This window comes from Carcharhinus amblyrhynchos, chromosome 16 (assembly GCF_965287045.1).
Source record: "Carcharhinus amblyrhynchos chromosome 16, sCarAmb.v2.hapA, whole genome shotgun sequence".
Taxonomy (NCBI): domain Eukaryota; kingdom Metazoa; phylum Chordata; class Chondrichthyes; order Carcharhiniformes; family Carcharhinidae; genus Carcharhinus; species Carcharhinus amblyrhynchos.
The window spans coordinates 6,578,543-6,590,951 of NC_137339.1; the positions used below are offsets into that span (position 1 = coordinate 6,578,543).

Genomic DNA, 12,409 nt, shown 5'->3' on the forward strand with positions numbered 1-12,409 from the left:
CCCCATAAGGTAACGTTCTCAGCCACCTACTATACTCCTTATACACCTATGACTGTGCGGCCAAATTCCCCTCCAATTCGATTTTCAAGTTTGCTGATGACACCACCATAGTGAGTTGGATCTCAAACAATGACGAGACAGAGTACAGGAATGAGACAGAGAATCTGGTGAACTGGTGTGGCAACAATAATCTCTCCCTCAATGTCAACAAAACAAAAGGAGATAGTCATTGATTTCAGGAAGCATAAAGGAAAACATGCCACTGTCTACATCAATGGGAACAAAGTAGAAAGGGTCAAGAGCATCAGGTCTTTAGGTATCCAGGTCACCAGCAACCTGTCCTGGTCTCCCCCATGCCGATACTATAGTTAAGAAAGCCAATCAACGCCTCTATTTTCACAGAAGACTAAGGAAATTTGGCATGTCAGCTATGACTTGCACCAACTTTTACAGATGCACCATAGAAAGCATTCTTTCTGGCTGTATCACAGCTTGATATGATTCCTGCCCTGCCCAAGGCCACAAGGAACTACAAAAGGTCGCAAGTCTAGCCCAATCCATCACGCAAACCAGCCTCCCATCCATTGACTCTGTCTACACTTCCCCCTGCTTCAGCAAATCAGCCAGCATGATTAAGGACCCCAGACATTCTCTCTTTCATCTTCCTTCAAGAAAAAGACACAAAAGCCTGAGGTCATGTGCCAACTGACTCAAGAACAGCTTCTTCCCTGCTGCTCAGACTTTTGAATGGACTTACTTTGCATTAGAACATAAGAACATAAGAAATAGGAGCAGGAGTAGGCCATCTAGCCCTTCGAGCCTGCCCCGCCATTCAATAAGATCATGGCTGATCTGTTGTGGCTCAGTTCCACTTTCCCGCCCTCTCCCCATAACCCTTAATCCCCTCTCTTATCAAGAACCCATCAACCCGCTTCTTAAAAATATTTAGCGAGGCAGCCTCCACCACTTCAACGGGCAGAGAATTCCAGAGATTCACCACCCTTTGAGTGAAGAAGTTCCTCCTCAACTCCGTTCTAAACCGCCTCCCCTTTATCTTGAGGCTGTGCCCCCTAGTCCTACTGTCTTTTTTGAGCGGGAAGAGTCTCTCCACCTCTATCCTATCCATCCCATTCATCATCTTATACATCTCAATGAGATCTCCCCTCATTCTTCTAAACTCTAACGAGTACAAGCCTAGTTTATTCAGCCTCTCCTCATAGCTCAATCCCCTCAACTCCGGTATCAGCCTAGTAAACCTCCTCTGCACTCCCTCCAGGGCCAAAATATCCTTGCGCAGGTGCGGCGCCCAAAACTGCACACAGTACTCCAGCTGCGGCCTCACCAATGCCCTATACAGCTGCAGCAAGACCTCCCTACTTTTATATTCAATCCCCCTCGCTATGAAGGCCAGCATCCCATTCGCCTTCCTGACCACCTGCTGCACCTGCAAGCTGGGTTTTTGCGACTCATGCACAAGGACCCCGAGGTCCCTCTGCACCGTCGCCTGCTGCAGTTTTTCGCCACGTAAGTAATAGTCCTTCCTACCATTCTTCCTACCAAAGTGGACCACCTCACACTTGCCAACATTAAATTCCATTTGCCATTTCCTGGCCCATTCGCCCAGCCTCTCTAGATCCTTCTGCAGACTCTCCACACCCTCCGCACAATTTGCCTTTCCCCCAATCTTGGTGTCATCAGCAAATTTCGACACCCTGCACTCGGTTCCCTCCTCCAGATCATCTATATAAATGGTCAATATTAATTTGATCTTTCTCTACACCCTAGCTATGACTGTAGCACTACATTCTGCACTCTCTCGTTTCCTTCTCTATGAACGGTATGTTTTGTCTGTATAGCGTGCAAGAAACAATACTTTTCACCGTATGTTAATATGACAATAACAAATCAAATATCCCATGCATTCTCTCTTCTGCCTTCTTCCATCGGGAATAAGATACAAAAGTCTGAGGTCATGTACCAATTAATTCAAGAACAGCTTCTTCCCTGCTGCCCTCAGACTTTTAAATGGACCTACCACCTATTAAGCTGATCTTTCTTTTTGCCCTACCTGCAACTGCACCATTATATTCTGCACCCTCTCCTTCTCCCTTATGTGCGCTATGAACAGTATGCTTTGTCTGTATAGCATGCCAGAAACAATACTTTTCACAGCATCCCAGTACATGAGAATAATAAATCACATCAAACCAAACCAAGACAAGAAATCTAGTCTGCCACAAGCGTTAGGAACTAGAGCCCATTAAAGTGTAGCTGCAACACTCCTGACTTGGAAACATGTACAACATATCTTCCATAGGAAAGCTCTATCGACACCACAGGTGCGTTAACCATGGTTCAGTTGGTAATCGCTCAGCTTAGAGTCAGATGGTTATGGTTTCAAGACTGAGTCCAGAAACTTCAACATAAAATCCTCAGATGACACTCCCAGCAACGGCCCACTAAGCTGAGCATATGTGCAGCCTTGAAGGCACCACAATGGCCTCGTACCAAGTTAAACACTTCACAAGTGCAGCCGCAAAGATTTAAAAGTATGCTCACTGAAGAAATTGGCACCCCTACATTTTAAAGAAAGCACTGACTCCCAGGGCAGAACTGAGGGATTGGAATACAGGAATAAAGTATTGCTACAACAGTACAGAGACCACATCTGGAGTACTGTGTGCAGTTTAAGAAAGATTTACTTGTCTTCGAGGTGGCACAGCCTTTTGTCCCTGGCTTGAGGGGGCTTGTCCTATGATGACAGGCTGCGTACATTGGGTTAATACTTTTTGGCATTCAGAAGAAGCAATCTCACTGAAATATTCAGGAATCCGAAGGGTTTAATTGGTTGGAAACATGAGGTCAATGACTCAGGATAAGGGGCCTATCGTTTAGGATGGAGATGAGGAGGAATATTTTCACTTAAAGGGTTGTGAATCTTGGGATTTTCTACCCCAGAGGGTTGCAGAAGCTCCATTCGACACATTTAAGGCTTGGATAGACAAACTTTTCTTCTGATCTCTCAAGTCTTCAAGGATATAAGGAGAGTAGCAGAAACATGGAGTTGAATCCCAAGATCAGTCATGATTGTGCTGAATGGCGGAGCAGGCTCGACAGACCCTGTAGTGAACTCCTGCTTTTATTTCTCGTGTTTTTGTACGACGAGAGCTAACGTTTTCTAAATGTCCTGTCTGTCCTCTCAAGTGGACGTAAAAAAAAAAATCCCATGCCATTTTTCACCAAGAATTGGGGAGTTTTCAACTGACTCGGCCAATACTTAATGCCTCACCCTTATTAAATGACATTCAACTGCATTTCCTACATTACAACAGTGATTACGCTTCAATAACACTTCTCTGGGTGTAAAGCACTCTGGAGCATCCTGAGGTCATGAAAGGCATAGCATTAATGCAAGCTTGTTCCTTCCTCAAAACCCTCTTTCAAAATACAACCCACATTCAGGAGAAAAGAACCTAAATAATTGTACTGGTGGGTGGCAATCAAAAGATAACTGGATGTGATGTGAACATTTCCAGGCACACATCATGACACTTTGTTGAAATTTCAGCAGTAATATGGCCTAAAACAACGACAGCAACAGCAGTTATTCTTCCTCTTTTTGAGAACAGGAAGTTAAGAACATCTGCGTCATTACAGTCAAGTGTGTACATTTCAAAAGTTGCAGAATATAGTGCCATTTTACCCTTTTCCATTCCCCGGATCAGCAGTCAGAGCACACAGGCATGAAACCTGGCAGCTTACATTCTTTTAGAAATAGATCAAGTAGACGCAGCGAAGTCCAGAACATGGGAACAATGTTAAAATGACAGCCAAGCCATTCAGGAGTGATGTCAGGAATCACTTCTTCACACAAAGAGCAGTGGAGAAGGGGGTTAGGATATCGTTCAGCCATGGTCGAATTGGATAGTGGAACAGCACGGAGGGGCTGAATAGCCTCCTTCTGTTCCTATATTCCACAGTTGATACCCTTACAACAGGCTGAAGAAAGCTCGTGATTCCAAATAAACCTGTTAGACTTTAACCTGGTATTGTGAGACTTCTTACTATGTCCCAACCCAGTCCAACGCTGGCATCGCCACATGATCACTTAAGTCCGGTTCAGCCACTCCATAACCCAAGATTGCTGTGAATAATCCTCTTGCCCTCTTGCCATCCCAGCTGATTTCTAGTTTAAAGACCCTCAGTTAACATGAGAAACAGAAAGCTCGAGCAACTTTTTATTCCAGAAGTGATGTCGGCTTTGAGGAAACTTGAAAATAATGGAAAGGGAGGGTGCTGCCAACACCTTCCTGTGCAGAGTGAGATGTTTGGGGAGGTGGCTTTAATGCTAGAATTATTCAAAGTTTGGCCGATCATGTCTATGCCAGCCTTTTGGTAGCACAATCCAATTAATCCTACTCGCATTGCTCTTTTCCCGCAGCTCTGAAAATGTTTTTCCTTCAAGTAGTTATTTCAGTCTGCTTTGAAAGTTAAAGCTTCCACCATCCTTTCAAGTGGGTTCTTTAGCCTTAAATAGACTTGCTCCATTCCCAATCCCTCTGGCACTGGAAACACTTTCTCCTTATTTACTCTATTTCTGAGTTTGAACACAATCCCCTTCTAACTTCTCTTCAAGGAAACAACCACAGCTTCTCTAGTCTTTCCACATCACTGAGATCCCTGAGAATTCCAATAATTCAGTAAGAAGCCATTCGGCCAATCTAGTCTGCACCAACTCTGCAAAAGAGCATCCTACCCTGGCCCTCCACCCTATCCCCTTAATCCTCTGCATTTACCATAGCCAATCCCCCTGACCTCCACACCTCTGGACACTAAGGGGCAATTTAGCATGGCCAATCCATCTAACCTACATAGCTTTAGACTGCAGGAGGAAACCAGAGCACCTGGAGGAAACCCACGCAGACACGGGTAGAACATGCAGTCTCCACACAGAGTCACCCAAGGTCAGAATTGAACCCAGGTCCCTGGCACTGAGGTGCAGCAGCGCTGATTGCTGTGCCACCGTGCCACAAAATCCCTTCTGCACCCTTTCCAGGGACCTGGTATCCTTCTTAAAGTTAGTGCCCAGAATTGGACACCATACCCCTGTGTATAAAGATTCGCCACAACTTTCTTGCTTCAAAGTCTTTTCAACTAACCTTGCCACCTTCAAAAGATATACAGGCATACCCAGGGTCTCTCTGTTCCTGCACCAATTCTAAAATTATACCACTTTGTTTATATCGACTCTCCTCATTCTTCTGACCAGAATGAGTCACTTCACACGTTCTGCATTGAACTGCATCCACCACCAGTCTGCCCACTTCATCATTCTGTTTATTCACTTCTGAAGTCTGTTCCCACTCTCCTTAGTGTTCACTACATTTCTGAGTTAGGTGTCATCTGCAATTCTGAAATGATGCCCTCTGCACCCAAATACAGATTTTCCTTTGTATCTAAAAAAAACTTAAAACCGACACCACAATACACCTCTGGCAGTCTGAAAAACAACCATTTGTCACTGCTCCATGCTGCCGCTCCCCCTTTAATCTTGTTAACAAGCCTGTTACGTGGTATTTTGTCAAACGTTTCAAGAAAGACCATATACACAACATTACTTCATCAAATAATTCAACCAAGTTAGTCAAGCACAATTAAACGCCAGCAGCAGAGCTATACCAGTGCAGATTAAGATATTAAACAATACTTCCCTTTCACAGGGTAACTGATCTCTGGAATCAGTCGCCATGTCTTGTTGGATGTGGACTTACGGTGAACATTCAACGGAGAGGTGAATGAGTCCCTTGAAGCAGTGGGACGTATAAAGGAGGATGTTTCTTCCGGTCATCGTGATCTACTAACCTTTATGAGTCAGACAGGAATTTCCCACAACTTCTCACTTCTCCTGGTGATTGGGGAGGGATGCATGGGGATTTTTGCAGGGTTGGGGGCATGGCGGAAGAAGCAGTGCCTGCTCACACCGTACTGTTGCACTCAAACTTGGGTCAACTGATACTATGCACAAAAACACTCAAGCTCTTGAATTATTACATAACAAATCTTCCATGTTGCACTCTACCAAGTTACAACAAAAGTACCAAACACCAATACAAAACTTAAGCAAAGAAAACATCAAACTTCGTTATACTCTAAATATTTATTCTGACTTTACTTTGTTATATACAAAGTAACTAACCTCTGAGCTACTTTGTTATGCACAAAGTGTTCAATGGGTATCAAAACTTCACAAAATATCCAATTCACAACTTAGAACTTGGAATAGTATTCTGAGATCTGATCAGAGGCAGACTGATCAGAGGCAGACTGATCAGATTCCCTCCCAAGGGAACGAATGGTCCAACGTCTGAGTCCCAGCCTCGGGATCTTGCTACTTCTCCTCAGTGGTTGATTCCAGGTTATGGGCTGCCGAAGTTTCCCTATTTATTCTTTTTATACAGGTGTTACTGGCACTGATTTTGCTTCCAGTCGCGTACTCACAGGCCAGGCACTAATCAATCACTGTCTTTTTGGTCACAAAGACTGAGGAGTCGTGTCTCTGTCAGGAAGACGACACAATCACTGTCCATTCAAGGCATAGCAATGGCCACCATCCAATCAACTCCTGTGTTTGTTCCACGGCTGCACATCCTGTTCTTTGCCACTCCCACTGTCCTCAGCCTAACACAAAATTAGCCCTTTTAGCCATCAAGCTTTGCTGGTGTCTTCAGTTTGTTGGTGCCTTAACGAATATCCATCAGGCTACACTGCATAATTTTAATAAACGCAGAGTACTTCTCTGTTCTTCTTCAAATAGAGCCATGGGATCTTTTACATTCATCTGAGAATGCAGATGGGGCCTCAATTTAACATCTCTTTTGATGGACCGAACCTCTGACAGTGCAGCATTCCCTCAGGACAGCACTACAATGTCAACTAGACTAGTGTTCAAGCCTAGAGAGAGTTGAACCCGGAACCCTGTGAACCCAAAACCTTGTGACTCAGAGGCAAGATCGGCACCAACTGAACCCAAGTTCTTCAATCTATTCTCTAAGTTCCTTATCTTAGGAGTCATTCTTATAAAGCTTCTGTACCCTCCCAAATTTTTCACCTCCTTCCTAAAGTGTGGTACCAGAGTTAGAGACAATATTTCAACTAATATTACATAACAGCGAGCAGCAGGGTGGCACAATGATTAACACTGCTGCCTCACAGCATCAGGGTTCGATTCCTGGCTCGGGTCACTGTCTGAGTGGAGTTTGCACATTCTCCCCGTGTCTGTGTGGGTTTCCTCCAGGTGCTTCGGTTTCCTCCCACAGTCCAAAGATGTGCGGGTTAGGTTGATTGGCCATAGTAAATTGCCCCTTGCTGTTGGCGGGGTGGGGGGGGAAGAGCAGCAGGGTGGATAAGTGGAGTTATGGGCTTAGGGCCAGGGTGGGATTTCCTTCTGCACTACAGGGATTCTATGATTCGCACTGTAAAAACAGGAGAATCACCAAGTAAGGAGGGAGAGGGATCACCAGCTGTTGGTGAGGGAGAGTGACACACATCACTGGGGGATCGGAGGGGGGGGGGGGGGGTGACATGGGGCCACCAGGGACCCACTGAGAGTTGGCGGTGGTCACAAGATGGAGGGAGTCAGTGGGCAAGAGGGGGTCACTGGGGGGCAAAGGGTCACCGGGGAGGGAGGGGGGGGGTGTCACCAGAGGGGGCGGGGCGGGGGGGTCACGGGGGGGCAGGGGGTCACTGGGGCGGGGCCGGGGGGGTCACTGGGGGGGGGCAGGGGGTCACTGGGGCGGGGCCGGGGGGGGTCACTGGGGGGAGGGGTCACTGCGTCGATCTCCCGCTCCCCTCAAAGTCACCGAGTCTCCATCTCTGCCGCTCACTGAGGCCGACTCTCCCCAACCTCTCCGCATAGAAACAGTCTATCTGCTTCCCCCATACCCCTCACGCCGCTCCTTACCGGCGCGGGTGCCGCCGCTGCACCTCCTCCATGGCTCCAAATCCCGGCGGCTGCTGCACCGTTCCCCCACTTCCGCCTTAGACCGGAAGCCCGCTCCCGGAGTGACGCCATTAGCGGGGCGGATGTGACGTTCCCATCAGCCGGAGGGGGCGGAAGTGACGTCGCCGCGACCAGCTGCCGGATGTGATTTCATTCTTGGGGCGGAAGTATGATAATAGTAGTTATACTAAGGTGGAGGGCGAGGTTTTTAATGGGTATCTAACAAAATGCTGCAGCTAGATTCTACCCCTTTGCTTCCCTTATATTTTCCCCCTACTCTCACATTTATTTATGTTTCTCCCTTCCTTTCATTGTAAAAATAAGGGGGTAATTAGGTGATTTCAACTTTCCCAACATTAATTGGGGTAGCTATCGTGTTAAAGGCTTAGATGGAGTCGAGTTCTTAAAATATATACTTCTCAGGTCAATATGTAGAGGATCCAATACGGGACGGTGCAGTACTGAACCTAATTCTGGGGAATGAAACCCGACAGGTGGTTGATGTGGTTGTGGGAGAGCATTTTGGTGATAGCGATCACAACATGGTTCAATTAAATTTGTAATGGACAGAGAAATAAACAAATTGCAGAAGAAGGTTTTGCATTAGGGGAGAGTAGATTTTAACAAAATAAAGCAGGGGTGGGTCTTTTAGGTTATTGGTAAAGTGTTAAACAAATATTTCACATCTGACTTCACCCATGAGAATGAGGAGATGGTTATGGTACTCAGGGAGAGGGACTGTGAAGTCCTAGAGCAAATTGTTGTAGGGAATGACAAGGTATTGGCAAGCTTGAAAGTGAACAGATCTCCAGGTCCAGATGAATTGTATCCCAGGCTGTTGTGGGAGGCAAGGGAGGAAATTGTAGCGGTTCTGACCAAAATTTTTAATTCCTCTCTGGCCACCTTCATTGACTGAAAGTCAGTGACTAGTGGAGTATCACAAGGAATCCATTCTGGGCTTTGTATTCTCCATCATCTATATAAATGACTATATCGATGACTATGCGGGGATAGGACCAGTAAGTTTGCTAGTAACAAAGATTGGCCAGGCGATTAACAGTGAGATAGAGTGTTAATATATAGACACAATAGTCAAATGGGCAGATCAGTAGCAGATGGAATTTAATCCTGAAAAGTGAGAGGTGATACTCTTTGGAATCAGTAATTTGACAAGGAAGTATACTATGGTCTGATACTAGGAAGTTCCGAAGAACAAAGGGACCTTGATGTGTTTGTCCAAAGATCTCTGAAATTGGAAAATCAGGTTAATAGGATGGTGAAAAAGGCACATGGCACATTTGCTTTTATCATTCAGGTTGTAGATTACAAAAGCAGAGGTCATGATGGAGTTGTTTAGAACTTTGGTGAGGCCACAGCTGGACTACTATGTGCAGTTCTGGTCACCACATTACATGAAGGATGTGATTGCACTGGGAGTGCAGAGGAGATTAACCAGGATGTCTGGGATGGAACATTTAAGTTATGAATAGGTTTGGGTAGTTTTCTCTGGAGCAGAGGGCAACCTGATTGAGCTGTACAAGATTATGAGGGACATGGACAGGAAGCAGCTGTTCCCTTTAGCTGAAGGGTCAGTTACGAGGGGACACAAGTTAAAAGTGAGGGAGTGGGAGGTTTAGAAGGAATTTGAGGAATGCACTGCCTGGTGGAGGCAGGATGTCTCACATCCCTTAAGTAGTACCTGGATGAGTACCTAGCACACCGTAACATTCAAGGCTATGGGCCAAATGCTGGCAAGTGGGATTAGGTGGGCAAATCAGGGCATTTCATGCATCAGTGCAGATTTGATGGGCCAAAGGGCCTCTTCTGCACTGTAGGATTCTGAGGAGGCCATTCAGCCCTTTGAACTGAACCATATTATAGAATCTTAGGACATAATACAGAAAGATTCAGTCAATCATGCCTCTGCTGGCTCAGGAACAATTCACGGAGTGCCGCTTCCCCACATTCTCCCTGGAATCCTGCACTTTCCTCCTTTTCAGTTAATAATCCAATCAATCTGCTTCAGAATGCTTCAACTGAACCTGAATCCACTAAACTTTCAGGTCGCACATTCCAGATTCTAACCACTTGCTGTATGGCAAAGTGTTTCTTCATCTCATCATTGATTTTGCCAATTACCTTAAATCTGTGCCAAGTTAATCCCTATCTGCACTGCCCAAACCCCTCATGATTTTGAATACCTCTCTCAAATCTTCTCTTAACCTTCTTCATGCAACAATCCTAATTTCTCCAACTACTGGGATTTCAATCTCTCCGGACACTGTGGGAAGTGAGAATTTATAAATGAATTCATGGTGCCTACAGCACAGACCAGTCGAAGCATGATGACTGCTGGATTTTTTTTTTAAATTAACCCTGCTCCCTATTCTTTCCCTTGTAGCTCTACATTTCTTTCCTTTGCAAATATTTATCCAATCCTCTTCAGAAAGCTCCTGCCAAATCTGCTTCCTTCACCCTCTCAGTAATGCTACCTCACTTCCACCCCCCGTCTTACCTACATCCTTAATATTTCATTTCACTTTAACCTCTCTGACCTTCTGCTTCAGTTAGCAAACCACTATCAGGTAAGCAAAAGAGAAAATGCTGGAAAATCTCAGCAGCTCTGGCAACACTTGTTTGAGTTGAAAGCTGTTTTCTCGCCTTACAGATGCTGTCAGATCTGCTGAGATTTTCTAGCATTTTCTCTTTTGGTTTCAGATTCGGGGTGGCATAGGGGTTAACAGTGCTGCCTCACAGCGCCAGGGACCCAGGTTCGATTCCCAGCTTGGGTCACTGTCTGTGCGGAGTTGCATGTTCTCCTCGTGTCTGCGTGGGTTTCCTCCCATCGTCTGAAAGACATGCTGGTTAGGTGCACTGACCCAAACAGATGCCGGACTGTGGCGACTAGGGGAATTTCACAGTAACTTCATTGCAGTGTTAATGGAAGCCTTACTTGTGACTAATAAATAAAACTTAAGATTCCAGCATCCACGATAATTTGTTTTTATCCAATATCAGGTAATCCAATTTCTATCCAAGTCAAAAGGACACTTCTACATTCCATGCTTTAAAAACAGTGCAGGGAAAGTGACAATGAGAGAACATGTTTCAAAGTAAAAGCAACTGGGATATTTGAACTGATACTTTTGTTGAAAAAAGGCACTATTTCACATTTGAAACCATTTTGCAAGGTTTATAAGTTAGAGCAAGTGCATATTCAGTGCGATCATTTTATCTTTGTCATGAGGGCCAATATTTATCTTGCTAAGCTCCCCACACCTAAGAATAGTTCGAGTAAAATTAAAAGAGCAACTTCTCAAATCAGATTTGCCACTGTTCCTTTTTTTTTGCAAGTTGCAGAGGAGCATATGATGAAATGGACAGCACAGAAGATGGCTGTTCGGCCCTTTGTGCCTGTGCTGGCTCTTTAGAAGAGCTCTCCCATTAGTCTCTACTTCCACGCCATTCTCCCGAGCCACACAAATCACATGATCCTTACAGTCCAAAAGGAATCCATTTGGCCCATTAATCCGACAACGATCCCACCCAGGCCCTAAACTCATAACCTGATGTATTTACCCTGCCAGTCCACCTAATGCTAAGGGGCAATTTAGCATAGCCAATCCGCTCCAATAACCTAACCCGCACATCTTTGAAATGCTGCTGCATGAGTGAGCATATTGCAGTGTAACGTGGAGGATGTGAGGTTATCCACTTTGGTAGTAAATGCAGGAAGGCGGTTATTATTTGAATAGGTGTAATAGGAGTACTCAGCTAGACCTTGATGTCCTCATATATCAGTCACTGAAAGTAAGCGTGCAGGTTCAGCAGGCAATAAAGGTGGCAAATGATATGTTGACCTTCATAGCAAGAGGATTTGAGTATAGGGATAGGGATGTTTTGCTGCAATTGTATAGGGTGTTGGTGAGGCCACACTTAAAGAGTATTGTGTGCAGTTTTGGTGTCCTTATCTGAGGATGGATGTTCCTACTACAGAAGGTTTACTAGGCTGATTCCTGGGATGGCAGGACTGTCATATGAGGAGAGACTAGTGGGATCTCATAGAAACTTCTGAAACTCTAACAGGATTAGACAGGGTAGACAGAATGTTCCCAATGGTGGGGGGGTGGGGGTCCTGAACTTTCAACAAGTTAACCTTTTAGAACTGAGGCGAGGAGAAATTTCTTCGCCCAGAGGGTAGTGAATGTGTGGAATTCACTACCACAAAGTAGTTGAGGACAAAATGTTGTGTGATTTCAAGAAGGAATTAGATATAGCTCTTGGGGTTAAAGGATCAGGAGGAGAAAGAGGCAAGATCAGGGTATTGAATTTGATGATCAGCCAAGATAATAATGAATGATGGAGCAGGCTCCACCAGCCCAATGGCCTACTCCTGCTTCTATTTTCTAT

The 12,409-nt window shown here is 45.2% G+C and overlaps 1 protein-coding gene across 1 annotated transcript in view; it reads right to left on the minus strand.

Annotated features, from left to right (window-relative positions):
- LOC145353800 (serine/threonine-protein kinase 3/4) overlaps nt 1–8,052 on the minus strand; it is a 146,838-nt gene extending 138,786 nt beyond the window's left edge. The window contains exon 1 of the mRNA XM_080204616.1: nt 7,961–8,052. Within this exon, the coding sequence (XP_080060742.1) occupies nt 7,961–7,992 (32 nt within the window). The 5' untranslated portion in view covers nt 7,993–8,052. The remainder of the gene's footprint in view (nt 1–7,960) is intronic.
- Nucleotides 8,053–12,409: the final 4,357 nt, after the last annotated feature.